Source organism: Callorhinchus milii, unplaced genomic scaffold (assembly GCF_018977255.1).
Source record: "Callorhinchus milii isolate IMCB2004 unplaced genomic scaffold, IMCB_Cmil_1.0 Scaffold2, whole genome shotgun sequence".
In the NCBI taxonomy this organism is placed as follows: domain Eukaryota; kingdom Metazoa; phylum Chordata; class Chondrichthyes; order Chimaeriformes; family Callorhinchidae; genus Callorhinchus; species Callorhinchus milii.
Window position 1 is genome coordinate 35,778,133 of NW_024704743.1, and position 27,283 is coordinate 35,805,415.

The 27,283-nt window shown below is 46.7% G+C and overlaps 1 protein-coding gene across 8 annotated transcripts in view; it reads left to right on the plus strand.

Annotated features, from left to right (window-relative positions):
- The window catches only part of rreb1a (ras responsive element binding protein 1a), a 136,489-nt gene that overhangs the window by 93,579 nt on the left and 15,627 nt on the right, over positions 1-27,283 (plus strand). For all 8 annotated transcript variants that reach the window (XM_042332105.1, XM_042332107.1, XM_042332103.1 and 5 more), the window contains 4 exons: positions 431-572; positions 5,311-5,450; positions 19,886-20,075; positions 21,811-24,550. In XM_042332105.1, coding sequence (XP_042188039.1) covers positions 431-572; positions 5,311-5,450; positions 19,886-20,075; positions 21,811-24,550 — 3,212 coding nt within the window. The remainder of the gene's footprint in view (positions 1-430; positions 573-5,310; positions 5,451-19,885; positions 20,076-21,810; positions 24,551-27,283) is intronic.

Here is a 27,283-nt window from a genome sequence, read left to right on the forward strand (position 1 = left end):
GCAATGCTGACTTATATGGGGAAATGTCTCGTGCCGGGGAGGGGGGGAACAACACTGATTTGTGCTGGAGGGTGACATTTACTTGTGTCCCAGGTTGTGTGGGGAACACATTCACTTGTGCGGTGGGGGGTGACATTGACTTGTGCGGGGGAGGGACGACCGCATTGACTTGTGTAGGAGACGGACATTGATTGGTCTGGGGGACAATAATGATATTGACTTGTACGAGGGTGGGGGGCATTGACTTTTGCGGGGTGGTGGGGGCTGACTCATGCGAACACCTGCCCTTCAGTGCCTGGCCCAAGATTTTTTGTAAAAAGTGTATTTTTTTTGGTGATGTGGTCCACCTGATACATGAACCAAACGCAAATAAATCAATCAATAAAATAAATAAATAACTGGAGCTCGCCTTTCTCTCGTCTTTGCACAGGCACATGAAGATTCATGAAAAGGAGCCTGGCAACTCCGTAGAGTCAAGTCCCCCGTCACCCACCAAGCGCCGGAGGCTCTCGGTGAAAAGGAAGTTGAGTCAAGAGGAAGAGCACAAGGAAGAAGAATCACCCAGCAAAAAGGTATTTGCAGCATTCGATTTGACAAACTGCCCCTTCGGATCCTCTTTGTAACACGGAGTTATTACACTCGGGTCAGAGAAAGGGGAGTAATACGATGGGCCAGGCTTTACTTTTATTTGTGAATTGGTTTGGCAGTAACAAGTTGAGCATTTGCTTAAAACATGATTGTATACGGCTCCTGGAAACGTCTGCACTTTTAACAATTATTTCACTCGCAAATGCCTGGCCACTTTTGATGTGCTTGGTAATGATTAAGTGTTAGTGGCTTGCTAAAAATTAGCCACACTAATTTATTTTATGACAACTGGCAAAAAGTCACTCCCTACAAGCACATAAGTCACGTGGCTAGTTATGGAGGTCATTAAAAAAAATCCTTGTACACACAGTGTAGCATTCAGTCAGTCTTTCAACTCTCAAATAAAATTCTGATACCAGTCTCCTCTAAACCACTGAGGGGAATAAGCCAAGTGTGTATGTGGCCTGAACCTTTGTGTGTGCGTGCGTGCGTATGTGAGTACTCTCCACCCACTCAGCAGGCACCGGCCTGCTTCACGTACCCCACCGCACTTTCAGTGGTCGGACTTTCAGCTTATCTGCCACCACTCTGTGGTACTCCATACTGGAGGCTCTTTGACTCACGGGTTCCCTCGTCTCCTTCAAAATCCACACGAAAATGTTCCTGTTTGACTGTGCTTTCAGCCATCTTTTCCTACCTTGCCCTAACCCCTCAGCTCCATCCCAGCTTGGGTGCGCACCCTGAACTACTCTTTACCTTGGGACATTCTCCCGACGTAAAAGACACTATGTAAATCTAAACTTGTAGTGCGTGTGTGTATGTGTCTATGGATTTGTGTGTTTGTGTGTCTGTGGGAGGTTGTCTGTGTACGTGTGTGTGGGGGGAGGGGCAGAGCCTCCACTAGTTGATGGAGTGAGAACATTAGAGGTCATGTCCTCTTGGGTTTTTGCACGGCTTAGCTGGCTGGAGACTGCCACGAGGAGTGGTGCGTGTCCTGGAGGGCAGACATTAAAAAATATCAAACTGCAGCAACAAACTTACATTCAAGTTCTGCTTTCCCCACGAAAGAATGGACAGTGGCGGGCGGGAGTGTGAGGAAAAGGCGTGCGCTTTGCCCAGAAATCAGTTTCTGTAACCGTGAGAGAACTTCTGAGAGCTGTTAATTGGGTGGGAGCCGAGCACAAACGGGCCTTGTAATACTCTGAGGCAAAGGGCACGTCGCCTGCTATCTGACTGAGTTGCTCGGGATGTGCCTGGCAGTGCACGAGTCTGAGGAACATGCTGCGGTTAAATTAGTGTGAAGGTCAATGGAAGTCAGAGGCTGCTTAACAGCCACAATTGAACGTTTACTCACACAGATAGCAGCTCATTATTCATAATTTTTCCATCTGCTCTGAAGTCCTGAATGAGACTTTATTATCCAAAGTGATCTCTCTAAATATTACTGTTCATCACTGGGCTGTGCTTGACTGTGATTTGCACTGCAAATTACATTGTCTTACATGTGATAGTAATCCTTGTTCAGGCTCCCTGTAGAGGCCCAGTGTGACCTATAATAGCTGCAGTCATCGTGCAGTTGTGCAATGTGAGGTTTGTAGTGCTGGAGGAGATTGTATCTCTATCTCTTTGCACACAACCTCTTATGTTTGTACCACATCGAGCGTCTAATAAAATCTCGGCAGCGTTTCAGCCTGCAGCACTTTCCAACAACCCTCTTGTTGTTTTACCTGGCGGAGAGAAGTAGCTGAAACTGTTAAAGGGCCAGTGTGCGCTTCCTACCCACAGTCACACCTGCCGCAGTAGTTTGTGTTCACCTTTTAAAAAAATATTCTTATGTTTTTGGTGAAGTTTTGCTCCCACTAGTGCTAGCAAATGGAATGCTTTCCTCTATCAAGCCCTCCATTTGCCAGCGGTGCGTATTTCTCTCTATTTTTTGTTTCTTCTCTCTTTTTCACTCACCCCTCTCCCTCTCTGTCTCTCCCTCTCTATCTCTTGCTTCCCTCATTTCAAAACTCTGAAGATGATTTAATGAGCGATATAAAACCAGATCGGCATATTTCACAATCTTGTTAAGTGCTTAAGTGCTTATCAGTGGCAAAGATTTGCTGTGGGAAAGATATTTTTAAAAAACGGGCTTTATAACCAGTCAAACCTGTTGCAACACCTCGCTGCCTTTCATCCCACTTTTATATGAAGAGTTTACTGGAGGAAGCAAACCCGTAATTTAAAGCAGGCAGCTTTCCAGATGTGGTACGTTTCTCCGAGCTGGATCAGCCTCTGCCTCCGTAGCGAGTTTCCTCGGTCTCCGGAAGGAAAAGAGAATGTGGAGTCATTTGCGCATGAGGAAAATTTGCTGTCATCATCCGTGATGGGGTGATGTCTGCAGGTTACCATTTTATTTGGTGATTGTCAAAACTTCAGGCACCACATTGGGGCTTTGAGCTCACAGTCTAGGTAGACACCACAGTGGAGTGCTGGGGAAACGCTGCATTGTCAGAGGTGCCAACCGTAAGATGAAACATTAAACTGAGGTCCCGACTGTCTGTTCAGGTGGATGTTAAAGGTCCCATAAGCACTATTTGAAAGGAAAAGGGAGTTTCTCCCAGTGTCCTGGCCAACAATCCTTCAGATAAAAAATTGGTCATTCATTTCATGATTATTCATAGGAATTGGCTATGCACCAATTGGCTGCCATGTTTCCCTAGAAAATACACAGTCACTACATTTCACAGTAAATCCTGTGAAGGGCTTTGACACCTCTCGATCATGTGATAAAGTGCTAGATCAAATGATTATTATATTAAGGGCTGTGGAACCAGAAAAAATGGTTGGCTGAGGCTGAGGAGGGAAAGTCTGGGAAGATAACAAGGCGTCCTCCCGACGTGAAAAGCGCTCTATCAAATGCAAGGATTATTATTATAAGGCGGTCGGTCACTGAGTGTCTCTGAAACAGCAGAATAAAACTAACCTCAGTCACTCGGTGTGTGTGCACGTGTGTGTGTCAGTCTCTCACTCCTTCTCCTAGTATCAGTCCTGTAGCTCAGTGGAGTCCTGTAGCTCAGTGGTTAGAGGACTCGCCTCGCAGGCAGGTTTCACTTCCTGTCAGGGCAAAACCTTGGGCAAGTTTCCTTACTCCACTGCCTGATAATAATCCCCAAGAAAGAAAAACAATAATAAATTTGTTCACTTCAATCCATGACTGTTTGTGGGACACTGCTGTGCGCAATTGGCTGCTGCGTTTCGCCCATGAATATACAGTCAATTCACTTTACGGTATATTCTGTGAAGCGCTTTGAGACATCCAGAAGATGTTAAAAGCGTTATATAATTATTATTGCAAGGATTATTCCATCCTTCCATTCTCTCCTCATCGCTGTTTCTTGGTCTGTTTTTTCAGTCTCTCACTTTTTCCCCCTTCCTCCATTCCTCCCCACCACCCCCTCTCTTTTTCTTGTTTTGAACTCCCTCCTCTGGGCAAAGTGTATTTCTAATCAGTTACAGCCCCCAAAAAGTGGTAAAGGGAAATCATTAACGGTTAATTATGCACCATAATCATACACTGCCGTAATGTTGAGAAGTCAAGTAGAAATATGTTTACACTTTCCTAAATGAAGCTGTGTGGATTTGATTCTGTACATTATTAAATTACACCTACATGGACCAACAAAGGAAGGTACGGTCTCTTCAAAGTGACAGCTGGGAAATGGCAGGTTAGACTTCAGAGCCATGTAGCTCTCCACCTGCCTGCTGTTAAAAGCCTTGGGTTACTGTAATCTCTGGACAGTGTACAGAGGAGCCGTACAATAAACCGTGTGCAGAGAGTAGTGACCCGAGCCCTCATGGGACAGAGAGCTAATGAAAGCCAGAAAATCGAGGAACTCCAAAAGCCGCAGCACACTGCAGTCAGCAATTAGCAGCTAAACGTCTGTGTAATGTACAGGCTGTCGCCCTGTGGTGTGCCTGCTGGTGATTGTCTGTCACACCAGTCTCTGCCACCCTGTCACAAAAGTCTCTGCCCACCTGTCATACCAGTTTGTGCCCACCTGTTACACTAGTCTCTGCTAGTCTATAATATAGTTAGTTAGTCACTTGTCAGCAGCGAGTCTCCTCTCTCTTGCTCCCCCTCTCTCTCTCTCTTGCTCCCCTTTCTCTCCAGCTCCACTCTCTCTCTTGCTCTGCTCGCTCGCTCCCATCTCTCTCTCTCTTTCTCTCCGAATGGCCTCCTCCTGTGCTGTAAACTTCTGAAGGAATCCATTGTCTATCGGATGAGACGTTAAACCGATGTCCTGTTTGCCTGTGCAGTTCCCATGGCACTATTTGAAAAGAGAAGGGAGTTTCTCTCTCCCGGTGTCCTGGCCAACAATCCCCCAATAAAATAGGTCACTCACTCCATGGTTGTTTGTGCGACACTGCTGTGTGCAAATTGGCTGTCACGTTTGTTCCATTCGTTCTACAAAACCCACAGTCATCCCACTTTACTGTAAATCCTGTGAAGCGCTTTGGGACTTCCTTCCACTTGAAAGGCGTTATATTAAATGTAAGGATTGTATGTATTATTAATGATCACCGGTCAAAACGTCCTAGGTTCTAATCCCGGTGTGCGCTGAGCTGCTTGTGTTCCTATAGAGCTGGCAGCTTAAAAAAAAATCTTGTGCATTTATCAATCTTATTATTTTCTACCTCCCTTCCTACCCCCTACCCCCCCCATTCCCTAAACCACAGGTGGCCGGAGAGACGCCATCTGATGAAGAGGAAGACAAGAAGTCAGAGGAGGTCCTACACTGCCCTGTGTGCTTTAAAACTTTCATCTGCAAGTACGGACTGGAGACTCACCTGGAGACTCACCCAGATTCCAGTCTCAGGTAAGCTTGCCCCTCCCGCTCTACTGCATATGGTGTCAGTCTCTCAGTGGAAAGGCAGGAACAGGCTGCCTGGGTTTTACGTCTTAGTTTCAGGGCTTTTTAAGAACCTGATGGTAGAAATTCTACCTGCCTCTAGATTTGCTCTATTTCAGTCTGGCTTCTTTGGCAGCATTCATCAACAACCACAACAAGAACTACACCAATTTGCACGTATACAACCTTCACCTGGAGTAGCGCTCTCGTCTATGAGTCAGACGGTTGTGGATTCAAGCTCCACATTGGGACTTTGAACTCACAGTCTAGGCTGGCATTCCAATGCAGTGCTAGGTCTATGCTGCATTGTCAAAGGTGTCGTCCTTCGGATGAGACATTAAACATTAAACTGTCTGTTCAGCTAGACATTAAAGATCCCATGGCACCATGCAGAAAAAGAAGAGAGTTTCCCCTCTGTGTTCTTGCCAACAATCCCCCAAAATAAAAATCAGTCACTCACCCATGGCTGTTTGCGGGACACTGCTGTGAGCAAAGTGGTTGTTGCATTTCCTACAAAATACAGTCACTACACTTTACAGTGTAGCCTGTGAATTGCTTTGAGACATCTTGATGACTTGATAGGGCACTATATCAAATGCAAGAATTATTATTATATGTATAACAATAATCCTTGCATTTGGTATAGCACCTTTCACATCGGGAGGTCCTCTCAAAGCGCTTCACGAAAGTTACTGTGAAGTGGAGTGACTGTTTATTTCAGAGCATCCAGTTTGTCAAATTCATAAATACAGTCTTTACTGTACAGAAAAACGTCTTGAAAATTAAGACCGAATTAAACAATTTGCCAAATTTTGGGTGAATGTGGCGGGAATAGAATCAATCTAGTCCCAGGTGGAATTTCTTGCTATTTGGTAAAATATGAGAGCTGACAAGACTGCAGAGTTGCTGGCCTCTTGGACAAGGCAGCACTCACACACACGGTTTGTGTTTACGGGCATGAGGCTGAGCTGATCTCAGTGTGTGTGTTTCCTCCAATTCTCTCAATATACATGGCCGTGTTTTTCAAACCTTTCAGGACCTGATGATTATCTAGTTGGACATCTACCTGTTTAAAGGGTGTTTGCAGGTCTAGTGAAGACCTTTGAAGTGTTTTGTGTTGTCTGTAATGCATACTTTTAGTGTAGATAAGGGCCGACTGACCCTCTTATAATGTAGTAGTTTGGGTCCATAAACTCTGACCCCACATTCAAACGCCTTGGACAAAAAACAGTGGCTGCTAGGCAGCACTTCCTCGTCGTAAGGTCACAGCTGACAACCACTTCCTGTGCTTAGGAGTGCCACTGATGCAATTTCCTGAGCAGAGCATGGAAAATGACATTAGCAGTGCTTCCTGCAGGAAGCCAGTCAGTCAGTGTCTATTTCCAGTATTGCAGGGTCCATAACTTGCATTTTAAATGGACTCTTGCTGTATCGGGTTGTGTTATAACAGGGTCAGCTTGTACAGGCAAGAGGGTACCAAATGCCCAGAAGTTCCCAGGAGAATCCTCCCAAGAGAATCTTCTCACTTCTCCTTCCACCTTTCTACATTTCTCTACATCTCCTCCTCCTGGCTGCAATTCCCTAAATTATTTTGTTTCAGTCACCTCAATCAGATTCACCTCTTAACCTCTTCAGCGCCAGTGAATGTAATGCTAATTTACTCAGCCTTTCATCATAATCAACAAGCAAAGCAATACCCAGGTCTGGTCTAAGTTTCCCAGCTTACTGTAAGAAGTGTGATCTGTTACAGCTCTCTACAAAGTCCATTGATTTTCAGAAATGAAATTGAAAAGTTGACAATATCTGACAAAGCAGCCAAAGGCCCTTTGATCAACCACAACATGTAGGTTTACAAAGTTATGTTTGTAAATGGAAAACAAAACTGACACGACCCCAAACATTTTGTTTCCTCTTTTATTAGTTATCCTTTTTATATCACTGTTTTCATTGCATGTTATTTGTGTCCAAACTGGTTCTCAGGATGCAGAGTCCTGTGTATAGACAGTGTGGTTGAACTAGAAGAGGGTAGGGAGGTTGTGTGTGAGAGAGAGGAGGGTAGGGAGGGTGTGAGTTCGTGAGTGGAGGGTACGGAGGTTGTGTGCGTAAGAGAGAGGAGGGTACATTGGGTATGTGTGAGAGAAGAGGAGGGTAGGAAGGTTGTGTGCGAGAGAGAGGAGGGCACATAAGGTGTGGGTGAGAGAGAGGAGGGTACACGGGGTGTGTGAGGGAGAGGAGGACACGTAGGGTGTGGGTGAGGGATAGGAGGGTACATAGGGTGTGGGTGAGGGAGAGGAAGGTACATAGGGTGTGGGTGAGGGAGAAAAGGGTACATAGGGTGTGGGTGAGGGAGACGAGGGTACATAGGGTGTAGGTGAGGGAGAGAGTGGTTATGATTTGTGCTCCGTTGGAATTATATTCGGAATGCCAGGAGGCAGCATTGATGTTATGTCCTGCTCCAGACATCCTCTTAATTCCTTTTTGAATGAGAGCAATCCTCTTTTTGTGAATTGCTCTCCCCTTTCTAAGCTCTCTCTGTGACATGCATAAGCGTGCCCAGCCCCTGGCAGGAAGGTGAGAGGTCAGTCAGCCTGCTTCCTGCCAAAGCCGCGTGGAGTCTGGCTGTGGGACTAGCTCCCGACCTTCCTGTTCCATCTGTGGGCTTCGAGACAATGATATAAAAAACCTCTTGCGTGTGTCTGCTGTTGTCGATGTCTTACGGAAGTCATGTGCATGCGCATATTATCACTGAAAATAGCCCGCTGTACACAGCCTGCATGTTCTGTTATTTAATAATAGTCACAGAGACTGAACAAGGAGAGGGGCATGTTCTCCCAGGAACACTGCTTTGTGACTGACTTTCTTGGATGGAAAATCCCAGGAATTGGTACCATTGTAGTGATACTACCTTCACATGCGGGTGAGATTACCTAGATGGCAAAAGCAATAGTAAGACACACACACCTCGCTCCCGTCCAGTGTCCTTAGAAATCCAGCCATTTTTTATTCATTGATTTGGAGCAATTTAATGGTAGCTTCTCTTTATGTTGCCCAACCAGTCTGTGCCGATGTTTATACTCCACACGAGTCTTCACCCATCCTTCTATTCCCCTCTCCATCACGTATATGCGGATGACACGCAACTGTACCTCTCTGCCTCCATCCTTGACTCCAGGACTACTGCTGTCCTGACTGAATGTCTGTCAGACATCAAGTCCTGGATGAGAGCTAACTTTCTTCAGTTGAATGTCAACAAGACCTCACCTCAGGTGCTGACAGCATCACCATCCATGGTTACATACTCCACCTTATTAAGCCAGTCTGGAACCTTGGGGTCTTATTTGACGCGCAACTCTCCTTTCTACCCCACATCTGCGCTATGACCCGCTCTGCCTTCCCCACCTCCGCAACGTCATCTGGCTCCGCCACTGTCTCACACCGCAGGCCACCGAAACCCTCATATATGCTTTAATTACATCGAGCCTCGACTATGCAAACCCTTTGCTTGTCGGCTTCCCCAACTCCTCCCTCCGTAGCCTGTAAATCATCCAGAACTCTGCAGCCCATGTCCTCTCCCACACTAAGCTCCGCGACCCTAACACTCCCATCCTCGCCAGACTCCACTGGCTTCCAGTCACACAGAGGATACAGTTCAAGATCCTGGTCCTCACCTTTAAAGCCCTCCACGGTCTGGCTCCCTTCTACCTCTGCGACCTCCTAACCCCCTACCATCCTGCTCGCTCTCTCCACTCAGCGGGCTCCGGCCTGCTTCACGTCCCCGGCCTCGCTCGCCCCACTATTGGCAGGCGGTCCTTCTGCCATTCTGCCCCCACCCTCTGGAACTCCATCCTGTAGCCCCTCCGCTTCACCCCTCCCTTGCCTCCTTCAAGACCCATCTCAAGACCCTCCTCTTCGACCATGCTTTCGATCTCCCTGCTTCCCCCCCGTCCTCCACCCTCCCCCACCCCGACCCCCAGCTCAGGTCCAAAACTCTGTCCAGCGCCTTGGGACGTCCTCCCGACGTGAAAGGTGTTTTACAAATGTAATTTTGTTGTTGTTGTTGTATAACTTCCTCTTAATTGCATCTATAGTATCTGATTCAACCACCACTTTGGGCATTCAGTTTCATATTCTCCTTACCCTCCACGTGAAGTAGTTCCTCCTAAATTCTCTTTTAGATCCCCTAGTAACTATTTTATACTTATTATCTTAACCCTATTTTCTGATGGTGTACAGTGCATACATAGAATCTACAGCACCGAAACAACCTATTTGGCCCCTTCTCATTACCCCTCTATACCTTCTTCGCATACCTCTCTATTCCCTTCTTCCTCATGAATGCCTTGAGTTTCCTCTTGTGTTGATGGTAGAGGCAGAGCACGGAAAGATGCCACTTGGCTAATCGTGCCTGGGCCTAGGCCTCTATAAGAGCTATCGATTTGCTCTGACTCCCCGGCCCTTTCCTCACACCCTTTCATTTTTTTTATATATATTTTTCCAATTCCCTTTTAAAAGCCATTACGGATTCTGCTTCAGCTGCAGTGTTTTGTGGGACAATAATCATCATGATCTGTCAGTGCTGTGAGCGGCAGTGATACTGATTCCACAGTAACCCAATGCTCGGCTCAGCTCTTTGATATCAACACCCCCGGAGTCTAGTTTCCGCCGTGTTTTATTCTCTCCACAGGCGGTGCTTTAAATGAAGAGCTCTGTGGCTCTGCAGCACTTTGAGATGCTATCTCGCGTGAAGAGCACTATATAAATGTAAGTTATAAATACAAGTTGTTGTTATGGCTAATCATTATTGGTGTTGGTAGAAATGGTGACCTTCTAATTCTGCCATCAATAATCTAGCAAACAAACCCATATAAAGTATATTTTACACCCCAAGTGATCAGAGCCCTCCCATCCCACTACTTGAAAAGAGAAGGGAGATTTTCCCCCTTGTCCTGGTCAACAATTCCTCCATTGGTCACTTACTCCATGACTGTTTTTTGCGACATTGCTATGTGCAAATTGGCGGCCATGTTTCCCCGCAAAAACACACAGTCACTGGATTTTACAGTATAAGCTGTGAAGCGGATATCCGGTTAATGAGGAAGGTGCTATTCCAAATGTAAGGATTATTATTATAATAACATTTTAGATTTGTTTTCTAATATTTTCCCAATTCCCTTTTGAAAGCTGCTCTGCGTTGCTGTGCTCTGCCCAGGATTTCCCAACAGGGGAAGGTAGATAAGTGAGTCAGAGTTGTGCCATCTTACCTAGTGCCATCTTAACATAGGCACTTCTCAAAGCGTTTCGCAGAGTATATTGGAAAGTGATTTGACTGTATATTTTGTGGGCAAAATACAAAGCTTGAGTTAGTTCCTTCCTAGGGTGTGCATTAGTACAAGCAATTCAGGCCATTCTGATACAATATGTGGGCCAAAAAGCTTTCAGATCCTTGTGTCCTGTTTATACACATCTCCCCAGTGTACTTCTAGGCTGAATTAACAACCTATTAGAAAGCAATTGAAAGGACACAGAGTACAGTAGCAACACACTTCCTCCCTCTGCTCTCAGCGGGGCTGGAAATGTGTGTTATATAGGCTTTGAGCAGACTTTCTTCAGAGTGCTGTGTGACTGGTGCTGTACTGTAATTCTCCTGTGGTTAGTTAGTGCTGTGTGACAGGTGCTGTACTGTGATTCTCCTGTGGTTAGTTAGACCTGTGTGACTGTGTGCTGTGGACAGACAATGTGGATTCTGTTTGCATTAGCCATAATAGATACGTGTTGATTTTTGTTGAGATGTCTTAATACAAAGCAGGGACTATTCATACCAAATCATAGGAACTTTGGGTCAATGTGACGTGCTCGGAGTTTACATTCAGATTACTTATTTAGAAATCCTGTTAGAAAGTACTGCATCTCACACCATAAGTGTCTCATGTATGTCACTGCATTCTGCACTCTAAAGCGATCAGACATTAGAACTAGCCTGTACGTTCCTCTTGAATTTGTTGATATCTGGCATGAAAATTCAAGTATCTTGAGGTTGATTTTATGTGGTGGTGGGAGAGGATAAAGAAGTGCAAATGATTGAGCACTTGGCTGGCATCGTTGTAACAACAACTTGCATTTATACATCTCCCTTCACACAGGGTAATGTCTCGAGCGCTGGACAGGATTGAATACTGAGCAAGGGAGGGAGGAAGGGGAAGATGTGCCATAGGCATGGTTGAAAGTGATAATTTTTAAGGTGGGATTTAAAGACAGAGAGTATCTAAAATGTGTGTTTTCTATTTTGTATCTTAAGACGTGCTGGGTGTTGCAAGCGGTTGGAGCATGCCAGGGGCAGCGTGCTAGGATCACAGATGTGCCATCGCGGTGAATTTCCTCATTCAGTAATATCTTAGAGACTGTATCTAGAGTCGGGGTGGGGTGGAGATTCCGAGGTTGTTTGAAGCTGGGTCTCTCTCACGCACCTTTACATGGCCAGTTAATATTAAGTGTTTTATAATATTAACTAACATCCTCCTATGTTCTAAAAGAGGCAGTAACCTGTGCTCCCGATGTGAAAGTGCGACATCCATGTAAGTTGTATTGCAATCCGTGCTGGATGCAGTTCTTGTGGTGCCCAGCACCCTCCAGTATCTCACCTGAATTCATGCCCACTCTTCACGTGCCTGGATATTTAGCAGGCTCTTCAACTGGGGCGTGGGGGTGGGGGATGGGAATCGAGTGGGAGGGACAGGATATTAAGGATACTGCAGTGGATGTTTGGAAAGGTAAACTGAGCCAGGCGGGAGGAACCTGACAGTCTCTGCTGAAAAGTGATTGTGTGGATCAGGTTTTGCTGTCAGTGGTCATTTGAGAGAGAGCTGTCAGAGTGTGGTTGACACCCGTGGAACCATTCCCTAGGCCAGGTACTTAGGAAGTAGAGGTTCTAATGATAGGAGAGGGATAGATACTTGGGAAGTAGCGGTTTTAAAGGTTATGGGGAAATGTGGAAAAAGTCATGCCCCCATAGACAGAGACAGACAGAGAGAGAGAGAGAGAGAGAAAGACCAATGCAGAGAAACAGGAGAGAGAGCATTACTTGCCAAAAAAATGTAATTGTGATCTATTTGCAAGATGCTTGGACAATATTTTTTGCACAAGTTTTTATTTGGAGGCCATTGAGAGATTGAAAGATCTGTCAGCAGATCCGACAGAAGGACAGCTGTAAGCTGATTTTTTTTGGTGGGTTCAGCCCATGCCATCTGTGTGCGTGTCAGAGGTTATGTAGAAAGTGTTGGAGGATGACTCGTGGGCTCTGTGAAGGCTCATCGCTGGTTGCATGCGAGCGGTGCAGACAGTGCAGTCATTGTGAAGGTCGTCGCGGAGGCTGACGGGAGAATCAGCGCTTGATGGATGAGGAATTTACAGAGGAGCAGTGGTTTTTGCCTGCGAGGCTGTCTCAGGCGCTCCACAGAAGTGAAAGATGCCTCAGTGAAGTGTTACAGGACAGAATCAACTCAGCCCACTGCTGCTAAGAGCATTTGGACAAAAAAGATGTGCGAGCGGACGTTTTTATAGGTCTTTTTCCCCCAATGAGTCTTAACACCACTGCCCCGCGCATGCAGAATTGTTCCTGATGTTTACAGATCTCACACTGGAGGAAGTTCGGGTCAATAGTGGGCCGGCTGTGCCAGGGCTGGGGCAATGGTGCACTATGTGGAGAGAGGCTCCTCAGATTGGCTGGCACAGTCCCGAGCAGCCATAGGTCCTCTGCATTGGCTTGGCTCTCATAGTAACAAGTCTGTGATGGATTGTCTTGCTCCAGACGTTGTACCTTCTTGCACGGGGGGGTAAAAAGGCAGCAATTAATATGGTGACTGGGGATTTTGTCTGACAGCAGAGATTCAGGCTGAGGGCCCAGCAAGTGCTCAGCAGCAACTGGAAAAGATTACTGCAGCGGTCTGATTCTCACAGTCAGGATGGTGTCGGTGGGCATCGGGGGTGGAGGTGTAAGATTTAGGGCTGAGAGATGTGTTAAACAGGAGAAATGGGAAATTGCATGCAAGGATCTCTGTCTGATTTGGATACAAGGTGGTGGGTTTCTGCACATGTCAGATTCCCTACTGGCTCCCCCAAGGGCTAGTGGATAACTTAGCTTCCCTTTGATCAACTAACTCGGATTGCACGAGGGACAAATTATTGAGAATGCTGCGGGGAGTGGGGGCTGGTGGGAACAGCCTACTTGCCTCCTGGTGTTCACCCATCCAGATCAGGAGATTCCCCCTACGACCCTCAATGCTTTGTCCCTGGTCTAATGCAAGGTATCTGATCACAGACGGAGGGAAGTTCCTCAGAGTCCATTGGTAATGGAGATGAAATGTCAAGTGGCCAGGGTTGCACACTCCTGGTGCCTACCCATGGCAAGTGCTTTTGTGTGGATATTGGGTAAGGATGGGATGGGGCTCAGCTGCCTTGCCTCCACAGGCTTGTCGACGTACTGTGTTCAGGCCACTGTTAGTGTAGAAACGCCTGTGCCCATGTAGGTGTACCCACTGACCCCGCTACCTTCAGAGTAGTACAGGGTGATCCCGTTAGAATGCGCCTCAGTTGAGAGCACAGGCCTATTTTGGACCGGCTCTGTACCAGAGGTACAGTAAAATGTTTCTGACCAGCTGGCATCACACACTAAAAAATGCCAACCTGGTTGTCAGGTCGCCACTTTGCGTAGGAAGTGACATAAGTAGTGCTTCTTGTACATAGTGACCAAGAAGTGATGTCAGCAGCGACTCGACGACACAGCCATCAATCTCTCCTTCGTTCACTCTTGTCACATAGTGTAATGGTTAGCACACCCGCCTCGGAAGCGAGAGGCCCCGGGTTTGATTCCCGGGTGGGGTGAAACTTTAGATAAGTTTCCTTACTCTACACGCCTCTGTTTACCCAGCAGCAAGTAGGAACCCGGTTGTTAGTCGATTGGGGGATAACGTTCCAGGAGTAATAACCCCTTTTTAAAAAAAGTTTGGTCACTCAATCCATCACTGTTTGTGGGACACTGCTGTGCTCAATTGGCTGCCGCATTTCACCCACAAAATACATAGTCGATTCACTTTACAATATATCCTGTGAAACGCTTTGAGACGTCTCACCAAAATGATGAGGCACTGTATCAAATGCAAGGATTACGCTTTTACGCTTCATTATAAATGAGCCTTTGAGATATTGTACCTGGCTGATCACACAAGGGTTGCCCTATGCTAAGGGAGAAATCAGACAAGGAATCTGTATTTACACAATCTGGGATTAGGATTCTTCCAAATACAGGCCATCATTAGCTGGTCCAGTAGCTGTCACGTGACCAGGTTTTATGGTTATACACAAGTCACTGAGGGAATGGAGGGGGAGGTTGTGCAGTATTGTTGAGTTACAGCATGCGTTTATTTTGTGAATCCTGTGCAAAAAAAAATCTTGTGCGGGGTGGGGAGAGGGCGAATAGAAGGTCTAGTCACAGATACTGGAAATCCAAAATACAAACAGAAAATAATGGAATTGCACATCGGGTCAATCAGCATCGGAAAGAGAAAGGCTGAGCTCAGCGTTCTGGCTGAGACCCTCTATCACAATCCGCAGTAATTTATCAGGTTGCCATTATAAGTAGATAGTTTGTCTCCACAGAGGAGAGCTGTAAGCGTGCATTTAGCAGCTGCCGTTAGAACTGCCCTATTTTTCAGTATTGTGTTTAAACACATGCTGCGCGAAGCCTCTCGGCTGTTGGTACTGTCCCCCTCCCCCTGCCCGATATCGAAACTCGCTACCTCTGCTTGGCAGGCTCTGGCCTCCTGCACGTCCCTCGTGCCCCTGCTCCACTTTCAGCCACTATGCCCAGAAGCTTTGAAACTCACTCCCCCAATCCCTCTGTCTTGCCCCTTCCTTCCCCTCTCTTAGATCATGACTGAAGGCATTCCTCCCTCCCCCCGGCTCAGAGTCAGGCTCCGCCACTGTTAAACACTCTGAGTTGATGCCCAGTGTGAAGGGTACCATATAAATACAAGTAGTTTTTGTTTTAAACAAGGATTTTCATTTGACTTGGGATCCATTTAAATGCAGGGAAAAGCCTCAGTGACCCTATTTGTCTGATCCCGAGTGAGATTGAACATGCGACTCTGGACAATATGGGGTTGGTGCCTCTCCTTTATCCACTCGGCTGTCAGGGCCGCCACATGCATTTGTTTGAATATTTGCAGAGCTTCATCCCCTCACTGCCTTCCTCTGTCGATTGGAGTGCACCAGGAGCTTGAGCTGTGTCAGGAATTACCACTAATTAAGCACCGAGATAAGACACTGCACCATCATCAGGCAAGAAATATTGTAAAGTCACTTGCGATAGTAGGGATTGAAAGCATTTGACCCTTACCCTCCCTCCCCCCTCCCAACCATTACTGAAGTTGCTGCCTGAGCAACAAAGGAGCAAGAGAGGGAAACAAAGTGACTTGGTTTTTTTTTTTACCTGTGTACTGCTGAGAGCAGTGTGATGTTGATGGAAAGTGACAGGGCCTAAACTGAGGTGGACAAATCTCGTAAGGCCTGGAGAGCCTGTAACTTCATCCCCCAGCGGCAGGATTGGATTTACAATGACCTCTATTGTCCTTGAGCCCAGTTTGCAGCCAAGGTGGCAGGCAATTAGCCTAAGCTTTGGGAGTGGCCTACGAGTTTAGTGTCTGGAGCTGATAAAAGCCCTTGTGTCTTTTATGGTGGGTCCTTTGATGGTGGTTTAATTTCATTTGGTTCTGAGTATTCAGGTTGCGCCTGTGTCAACAGGTGTTAGATGCTGAAAGCAGCAGTATTTTTTAAAAAAAGCAGCTCCTGCGTTGGGTGTTACATGGAAGTCCGTCCCCCTGTAGCTCTGTGACTGATACGTCTGACTTTATTCGAATGCTGGAAATCCATGTGGCATGCAAACAGCCTGCCTTAACATGCAGCAGTCACTGCCTCAGTCTGTCACAAGCTTTAAACGCATCCACATCCTACTCCTTCTTTCTCAGGACGGGGCGAGGGGTGGGTGGAGGGCTGACAATTCAGATATTTTGTAAAACTTAATATGGGGGGGAAAAAAACAATAAAAATATCTGTTTTTAAACTTCCTTTGAGTGAGGGAGTCCTGGCAAGGAAAGTCTAGAAATGTTGGAGGTTCCTCGGGGGGGCAGTGGAGCGAGTCTACTGAGCCAGTCGTTGCGACACGGAGAGTGATCAGTACAGCCTCACTCTCCACGTCTCAGTGTGTTTGCTACAGGGAATGGCTTTCTCATCACGATGACTTGTGAAACCTTGGCTCCGACACAACACATGTCTTGAGCATTTTTCAGTGGCAATGTGCCACTGACTCTACCTGCTTCACTGCACTGGGAGTAAGGAGAGTTTCCCCTTGTGTGCATGTCAGATGGGTATTTTTAGCAAAAACATGGTAAAGGACGACATAGGAGTTTGTTATGCAGTTTTAACTTGGCGACATTAGGGTGACAGTATTATCCTGGTAAATTGGGGGACTGTGGGGAGACAAGGTCTGTGAATTCGCTGGCACCTCCTGGTGGCCAGCTACAGGAGGTACTGATGGTAGCTTGTGGAGTCCTGTAGCTCAGTGGTTAGAGCACTCGCTTTGCAAGTGAGAGACCTGAGTTCAATTCCAGGCAGGGCGAAACCTTGGGCAAGTTTCCTTACTCCACACGCCTAATAATAATCCCTCCAAAAAACCCAAAACAATAATTAAATTGGTAATTTTCAATCTACGACTGTTTGTGGGACATTGCTGTGCGCAATTGGCTGCCGCGTTCGCCCACAAATATACAGTCAATTCACTTTACAGTGTGTTCTGTGAAGCGCTTTGGGACGTCCTCCTGACGTGAAAAGCGCTATATCAAATGCAAGGATTATTATTATTATTATTATTATTATAGCTGGCGAAATAAAGAGCAGTAAGGTTGGGTATCCTGGATTCCTCAGAGGAGAATAATAATAAATAATAATCCTTACATTTGTTATAGCGCCTTATCATGTCAAGATGTCTGACAGCACTTCACAGGATATACTGTAAAGTGGTATCACTGTGTAAACACGGCAGCCATTTGTGCACAGCATTGTATCACAAACAGCCATGAAGTGAATGAACAATTTTATCTGGGTGATTGTTGGCCAGGACACCGGGCGAAACTCCCTTATCCTTTTGAATTCTGCCATGGGATGTTTAAAGTCCACCTGGGCAGGCAGATGGGACCTCGGTTTAATGTCTCATCGGATAATACTTATCTAAAGGATGGGGCCTCCAACAAATGCAGGGCTTCTGCAGCACTGCATTGTAGTAGCAGCGTTGACGGTGAGTTCAGAGCCCTGACCTGGAGCTTGAAAACCGCAATCTTCTGACTTAAGAGTTTGAGTGCTACCAACCGAGCCAGAACTGACCGAGCCAGTACGTCGGCTGCATATATCTTCCAGCAGACTGAATCCTGATCCTAGTGTGAAGCTTGAGGTAGAATTCTGATTTTTAGAATCGATATGAACTGTTAAAGACACGTCCAACGTATCTGAGTCACACGTGTTCTCTGAAGGGAGAAAGGAGGGGGAGCTATCCTGCACTGTTACTGGTAACACATGATGAGGAGATGAGAAGGATTCTCAGCATTCCTTCCCCTCCCTGTTGCCATTTTCCAGTCCAGGATACTGATCTCCTTTGATGCTTTTGATTTCTTCCTCCTCATTCCATCTCTTCTACTTCAGAAACAATTTGATGTCTCTGTTCTCCTAATGGAAATACGTTGCACTCTCACTCTCTGGTCTTTCTTCACGGGTAAGCCTTGACAGAGAATCTACCCTGAGTGGGGGTGGGGTGGGGGGTGGGGAGAGGAAGAAAACACAGCAGCCGAGCCAGAATCCTGGCACTCACGTGCACCTCCAACTGGGATCGCTTGATGGTGATCAAAAACAGGAACCTCGTATTGTATTATTATTATTATATTTCCGTGTTACCCCGGCTGAGATGAGCTAACTCAAAGCAGGCCACCAATTGACCCTGTGCTGGTTGACATAGTATCCCTCTACTCACTGGATAAACTCTCTGTTTGGTTCTACAACATAAAGTGCACAAGTGGTACAGCGGAAGGTCTGCAAAGAGCAGTTAATACAAATGCTGAATTGTGCAGAAGTTGAATGGAAATGCACTGGGCTTATGATATGAAGGGGGAAATACAAGGTTCCTGTTTTTGATCACCAGCAAGTGATCCCAGTTGGAGGTGCACGTGAGTGGACAGGATCTGGCTCGGCTGCTGTGTTTTCTTCCCCCCCCCCACCACTCAGGGTAGATTTGCTGTCAAGGCTCATTCATGCTGAAGACGTTTCTGTTCACAATATAAACACAAAAGGCAGCAGATAACCTGAGGTTATGTGGAAACAAAACAATAATTTTATATACAGTGAATACCAACACCTATATTTGCTCGAGTCCTGTTATAAAACATAGTTTTTTGGGGGTCCATAAAACCCCCAACCAGAGTTATAATGGGATGCGATCGCGAGCCAGCTCACAGAAAGCTGCCCGACTCCCATCACATTTCATATGTTATGTTTTGAAGCATGATGTTATGATTGAAAGTGTGATGCACACCAGTGGGCCGTCCAGCTTTCTGCATGTATTTGGGATTCTTTGGTAAGGAAATATCCTATAACTGAACCTGTGTTATACCAGAGAGTGTTATAACGGAGTTCTATTGTACTTATAGATCTGTTATAATGTTAATAATGCCTGTTTCTCTCTCTCTATTTTTGTGATTAAAAAAAACTGATAAATTAGTCACTTCAATCCACGGCCGTTTGTGGGACACTGCTTTGCGCAATTGGCTGCTATGTTTCGCCCCCAAAATATACGGCCAATCAACTTCACAGTATATTCTTTGAGATGTCTCAACTAGGTGATAAGGTGCTATATAAATGCAACGATTGTTATTATTATTACCTCAGCTGTGAGGTATTTACTTTATATCCTCGTTCTGTGTCATGGTTGAGAAGTTGGGATCTAAAAATTGAGATTTGCGATAAGTGAAACCTCCAGGATCCTGGATGTGTCTCAGGCTTTCCCTCTGGAACTCCGCTTGAACGATAATCATGGATTCAAGTTTGTGAACCTGGATTGTAGCCAAGGGCGGCTCCTGGTGGCGGGGGCGAGATTGGATTCCAAATGAAGCTCCAGAAGGTTCAACCTGAGGCACATCGGGTACCTACAGATATCAGCCTGTGAATGTGGTATGTGACCCCCATGAAATAGAGGCACCTTTATTTGTAACACACCAAGGTGTGCCTCTAGTGGCGTGTTAGAATGACGGTGAAACCTCTTCCTGCGTGTCCATGCACTGACAGCATATCCAATTGGTCTTTTTGTTCAGGTGTAACCTGTGCTGCATTTCCTTTAAGACACACCGTGGTTTGCTGCGTCACAATGCCATAATCCACAAGCAGCTTCCCACGGACGCTTTGGGAAAACCTTACATCCAGAATAATCCCACCATTCCTGTGGGCTTCCACGATCTTGGATTCATCGATTTCTCCTGCAGGAAGTTCCCCCTCATCTCTCAGGTGATCTTAGTGAATCATTTCTGATTGCTGACTGTGTCCAGGCTTGTTTTTCTCTCCTTATTGTCTTTCCTTCCCTTGAAGTTGAGTCCTGCTGGGATAGACTTATATGGCTAGCAGCCCTTCAATAACCCACTACGTTGGGCCTGAGCAGTGAGTATCCTCGGTGTTTGCAATGCGGTATACCAGGCTGATTGAGTCCTACCCTCAACTGGCAATCAAACACGAGCACTATCCAGAGGAGTCACTGGATAGCAATGAGGATAAGAAACTTGGGACGGATATCAGTTTTCCTTTGGGTCTATGACCCAGCACACCCAGATTGCGATCTGCAAATTCATTACAGTCTGGGAATCGAAAGCAGCATTACAGACTAGGGATGAAGCCTGGGATTTTCCTGATTTTTATTTGGCTCATTACCACACCACAATGTACAACAAGTGGAGCTTTCTGAAGTATATTTTGGCATGATGAATGCACATCAAAAAACACAGATTAAAACATTTTATAGGTAGCAGTAAAGCAGCAAGAAAAATTAAGGATTGTCTGATACAAGAGCCTTCTTACTTTCTTAAAGGGTGAATCCATCTTAGAAATCTTTTGAAGTAAGTGGCTGAAAATTTGGGTTTACAGTCATCCAGATTATTCCTAACAAATGTAGGACATCACATTTCAGTAGTTAGTTGAAATTCTGAGGGAGCAAACACCGCTCACAGTGAGAGAGGTGGGTGTACACAGTGAGAGGGGATGGTGTACGCAGTGAGAGGGGATGGTGTTCAAAGTGAGAGGGGAGGATGTACACAGTGAGAGAGGATGGTGTTCACAGTGAGGAGAGGGGATGGTGTACACAGTGAGGAGAGGGGATGGGGTACACAGTGAGGAGAGGGGATGGTGTACACAATGAGGAGAGGGGATGGTATACACAGTGAGGAGAGGTGGTAGTGTTCACAGTGAGGAGAGGGGATGGTGTTCATAGTGAGGGGATGGTGTTCACAGTGAGGGGATGGTGTTCACAGTGAGGAGAGGGGATGGTGTACACAGTGAGTTGAGGGGATGGCGTTTACAGTGTGGAGAGGGGATGGTGTTCGCAGTGAGGAGAGGGGATGGTGTACACAGTGAGGAGAGGGGATGGTGTACACAGTGAGGAGAGGGGATGGTGTTCACAGTGAGAGGGGATGGTGTTCACAGTGAGAGGTGTTCATAGTGAGAGGAGAGTGTGTTCACAGTGAGGAGAGGGGATGGTGTTCATAGTGAGGAGAGGGGATGGTGTACACAGTGAGGAGAGGGGATGGTGTTCACAGTGAGGAGAGGGGATGGTGTTCACAGTGAGAGCTGTTCATAGTGAGAGGGGAGTGTGTTCACAGTGAGGAGAGGGGATGGTGTACACAGTGAGTTGAGGGGATGGCGTTCACAGTGAGGAGAGGGGATGGTGTTCGCAGTGAGGAGAGGGGATGGTGTACACAGTGAGGAGAGGGGATGGTGTACACAGTGAGGAGAGGGGATGATGTTCACAGTGAGGAGAGGGGATGGTGTACACCGTGAGAGGGGATGGTGTTCACAGTGAGAGGGGTGATGTTCACAGTGAGCAGTGAGGAGACAAGGGACATGCAGGAGACTGGAGCCAGCCAAGCGGAGGAGTAAGGAATAAGCAGGTTGGAGAAGTAGGGAGATGCCGGGATGTGAAGGAATTCATAGACAAAAACAATGTTTTTTATTGCTTTGTTACTGCCTTTTGTAGGTCTGGTCAGAAGTGAATCTGAGGAGATGCACGAGCAAGTTTCACCGGTTTGTTTGCGAGATGTGCAACAAAGCCTTTCCCATGTTTGCGGCGCTCAGCCTGCACATGGAAACTCACAAAGGGCAAGTGGACGGGGCCCAACCCAGGCCGGAGCCTCAGCAACCAGCCCAGGGTGACGTGAAGCAGAAATCCTTCATGGCCTCCCTGGGCATGCAGCACGCCAAAGAGGTGAAGATGGTGAAATGGGAGGAAATCCATGGCGAGTTTTATATGCACGGATACTGGCCGGAAATTCCTCAGTGCAACCTACCTCAAGAGGTCAACCGTGTTACTGTGAACAATCAGACCGCATTAGACTTGGCTTCCTTTGGAGCCACACGGTCTTCTCTTCAGACCAGCCACCAGGACAAAGTAAAGATATTGGCCCTGCAGCCTTTCCAGAAAGGCTTCATCATCCAGCCCGACAGCAGTATCGTGGTCAAACCAATCTCCAGTGAGTCTGCCATTGAACTTGCTGACATTCAGCAGATCCTCAAAATGGCCTCCTCTGCTCCCCCACAGATCAGTCTTCCGCCCCTGTCAAAAGCACCTTCCGCCCCAACTCAGTCCATATACAAGCAGATGCCTCCTCTGAAGCCAAAGCCCCTGGTCACGCCTCGCACCGTTGTTGTAACCTCTACCCCACCCCCACTCATGAGTATGCAGCAGGCTTCCTCTGGGTGTATCAATACGAACCTCCCTCCTCCTCCATTGAAGCTCATAAAAACTAGAACCGAATTGGCTTCCAGTCCTCTCGAACTGAAGTCCAGATCCATGAATGGCTCTCAGCCATTGCTGCAGCCTAAGACAGAACCTTTGAGCCCGAATGAAATGAAAACTCAGCTGGAGCAAGATAGTATTATTGAAGCTTTGATGCCTTTAGAAATTGAGGGAACTATTAAGCAGGAAGTCACAGAGGGAGACCTCAAGGACATGATAATCGGGAGTCCGAACAAGAAAGTGCCACCATTGAAGAAAGTCCTGTATCCCTGCCGTTTTTGTGAGCAAGTCTTTGCTTTCTCTGGAGTCCTGAAAGCTCACATACGCTCGCACTTGGGGATATCTCCATACCAGTGCAACATTTGCACTTACATTGCAGCAGACAAAGCGGCGCTAATCCGTCACCTGAGGACCCACAGCGGTGAGAGGCCTTTCATTTGCAAAATCTGCCACTACCCGTTCACAGTGAAGGCAAACTGCGAAAGGCACTTGCGCAAGAAGCACCTCAAGATGACCAGGAAGGACATTGAGAAGAACATTGAGTATGTGGAGAGCCACACGGCGGAGCTGGTGGATTCCTTCTGCTCTCCAGACACCGTCTGCAAGTATTGCGGCGAAGACCTGAAGTACTACAGGGCTCTCCGGCTCCACCTGAGGACACACAGCAGCTGCCAGAAGAAGCCCTTTGAGTGCAAAGAGTGCACCGTGGGCTTTTCGACCAAGAACAACTGCATCCGCCACATCCTCAAACAGCACACCCATGTGGATGAGAAGGAGATCGAGAAGCACATCTTGATTATCGACTGCATCGTGGGGGAGAACGGGGCCTTGTCACCCAGCTTGTCTGAGGAGAGCGGGGAGGGCTCCCCACTGCCGTACAGGGAGCCGCAGAACGGTTTCGCTCACGGGCCCATGCCGCAGGCTTCCTTAAAAATGGAGCCGATGAATATTTTTTCAATGGACTTGGACGAACCCTTAGACTTTTCTCAGAAGAACAGACTCGTGTGCTTGCACCCGATCAAGCAGGAAAGCCACCCGCTCAGCAGACTTACCTGTCAGGTTGCCCACTTTGACCTCACCATGGAGCCCATTGACCTGTCGGTTCCCAAAAATCCCAATAAGAACAAAGCGGACGAGGGGAAAGAAAATAAGGAAGAGCCCCAGCTCGCTGCGAACGATGGCTCTATTAACTCGCTCCTGTGCTTGTCCCCTGGTCAAGCGAAGGTTAACCTCGATAAGCTCCTAAGCACAAAACATTCTTCCCAATTACAGGGTTCGCCTCTCAGCCCGAGTCCCGCCAATTTGCCGGTTGTCGTTCCCAGCACCAGCCTACTGCGTCCCCTCAGACCCAAGCCTCCGCTACCACCACTTTTGCCGAAGCCGGCACCCGTGAAAGAGCTGCCGCCCTTGGCTTCCATTGCTCAGATCATCTCTTCCGTCTCCTCGGCTCCTGCCTTGCTGAAACGTGAGGCCACGGAGGGTGCAGAAGTGACCAAATGTACTACGCCTTCCGAGAATGCCGAGGACCCCAAGACGGTAGTAGTGCCGAAGAGGGCTACCCCAACAGAGTCTGCCACTGAGACACTGGCCGAACAGCCCAGTGCAGAAAAGGCCTCGGTTGGTTTAATGGGCCCCTCCAAGAGAAAGGGGAGGAGGAGAGGGATCAAATACAAAAAGCTTCGGCCCATTGTGAGCAACGGTTCAGATCCCGAGACCAGTGGGGAGTTTGCCAGTGTGGAGAAGATGTTGGCCACCACAGACACCAACCAGTTCAGCCCCTTCCTGCAGTCTGCTAGCGACATCAAAGGGGAGTCCAGCAAAGATGAAATGAGCGCGGAAGAGAAAGAGAAGGGAGACGCAAAGATCTTGAAGGGCAAGAAGAATTCGTATTCCAACTCCGTACAAAGAATTAATTGTCCGTACTGCCCACGCCTCTTCCCTTGGGCCAGTTCTCTGCAGCGCCACATGCTGACCCACACAGGTAAGAAACATAACACCGCCATAATGATTGAGTTGGCTGAGAAAGCTATTTAACCCTTTTTAGGATACAGCAGAATATACCTATCTCTGTTTCTGCATATCTCGTTTCCCCTCCCCCACCCCACTCCACCCCCATGTCCTTGCCCCTCACCGCCTCCATTTCTGTCCACCTGAAGTGACTCAGAATAGTTTATTGGCATATTGAGCCCCCTGGTATCTAATCCAGGCACCGTGTTCTTCACATGTCAGACTCGCATGCAGGGACTGGTAGGCTATTCAACCGTGGTAGTATCACAGTCAAGCCAGATCCTGTTTTCATCCATCCAATATCCACACACATATTTTCCAGTGGGAGTCACTTGATACTGAATGGAAGAAGGAACAATGGTTGATTTTCTCTCTCTCTCCCCCCCCATTGCCCTTACATAGGCGACATTGAGGGCAGTAGGAGATGCGGAGGGGTGTGAGGCAAGTGCATTGCAAAAGGGATCTCATAAATGTCACTTTGTGGAGTGGTTAGAGCACTCGCTTTGCAAGTGAGAGACCTGAGTTAATTCCAGGCAGAGCGAAACCTTGGGCAAGTTTCCTTACTCCACACACCTAATAATAATCCCTCCAAAACCCAAAACAATAAAAAATTGGTCATTTTCAATCTACGACTGTTTGTGGGACACTGCTGTGCGCAATTGGCTGCCGCGTTCGCCCACAAATATACAGTCAATTCACTTTACAGTGTGTTCTGTGAAGCGCTTTGGGACGTCCTCCCGACGTGAAAAGCACTATATCAAATGCAAGGATTATTATTATTATTATTATTACTTTGTTGGAGAACCACTGTTGCCTCCCTGGCTGCCATCAGCTAGCTCAGCACAGAGCAGGGATCACAACTAGTCTGTATGAATCAGTACCATACTATGCACAACAACTTCCCACCAAGGCTTTTGGTGGAGTGTGGCGGACCTGACTTTACATTTTTAAACCACTTTTGGTAATATAAGTAGTGTACAGGCTAGTTTTCTATAAGACTGCCCCGTCTGCTTGATTTATAAAAATATTAAGGAAAAAAACCTTTATCATTGGACATTTTTCTTAAAACGGTGCAGGCCATCTAAAACGGTGCAGGCCATCTGTCTTTTCACCTCTGGGCTTAACACATTTCACATTGTTAGCCTCAGCTCTGACTGGCTGATAAAGAGTGAGAGTAAAATCAGATTTAACTGTCTGAACCCAGACACATCTTGGAACGTACATTAGACTGTGAGAAATCTATTGCTTCTGCTCATCCAAATCTCTCCACATGTTTGTTTCCAGTCTATCAGCAACTACCAATAACAACAAATTGCATCTGCATTAACAGGGTCAAATTTTTGAGAGCCCACTGTTACCCTGTCACAATGCACTTGTCTCGTAGTAAGGGTGGCTTGATGTAGAAAAATAAAACTGTCATGTTGGGGCTGAGGTGAGTGGTATAGTATTCTGAGGTTAAATCAGATCTACAGAGAGGTTGCAAAGTGGAGGAAGAATCTCTCGAACTTCTAACTACAATCCTTACATAATAATAATCTCTCCAAAACAATAAGAAATTGGACATTTTCAATCCATGACTGTTTGTGGGACGCTGCTGTGCGGAATTGGCTGCCGCGTTTCGTCCAAAAATATAGGGTCGATTCACTTTACAGTATATTCTGTAAAGCGCTTTGAGACATCTAGAAGACGTGAAAAGCGCTATATCAAATGCAAGGATTATTATATTATATATTCATGCGCACTTGAGTGTCATTGCTTAGGCTCTACACAGTTGATATAGGATCTGGCTGTTGTTTTAACAGTACGGACAGTACTCTCCAACTATGCCTCACCCCCACATACCTCCTGTCCCTGACACCAGTGTTAGAAATGTTCATTGAAATGGACTCGGAAAGTCCTTCAAATGACTGCCGGCCTTATCTGGTGTGCAGTAGAATCACAGTCTTGAAAGGGTTACAAAACATTTGAGCTTTAGGACACTGAAAATCTTTTCAGCCTCAAAATATGCATATTTCCTGCAAATGTAACTGCAAACAGTACTTGTAACTTTCCAATGAAGAACATTCTAGGATTTTGAGAAACACAAAATACACGGAATGGCTGACAACTTGAGAATATTCTTGGAATGAAAGTTAACAGTTTCTTCAGGTGCTGTTGCAGACAGTTAGAAAGCAGACAAAATGTCACTTAAATCACCGATATTTGTTTCAATGCAGCCACAATGTGCTCCTTGAAGTTTGGTCTATTTAGTTGTGATGTGGTTGGACATGAGATTGAAATCTGAATGGAGNTTTTTTTTGCTGTCTGAAGCAACGCAGCAGTCTAACCTAACTGGCCTTCAGATAAGGATTGATAAATAGCATGAACCGACCTGTTTGTGACATAGCTGTGCTGTGGAAGTGGCCCAGCCACGAAGGCTTGCCTTGGATTTACTTTCTGTTGTGCCTGAGGCTGGATTGGAAGTGTTGGGCTCCGCAGCCCCTTAGTCTAATTTCGGGCACGTTCATTTACACTGTCAGAAAGAACGACGTAAAAACAAGTCATATTATTTGAGCTTTGAATAAGAGAACTGATCTGAAGATTTTTTTTGTGGGTGCCAGATAACATTTAGTGGATGCCAGATAACATTTAGTGGGATGTGAATGCTAACAAGCTGACCACAGATTTTCCAGGGTATTGACACTGATGGTTGTAAATAATTAACTTT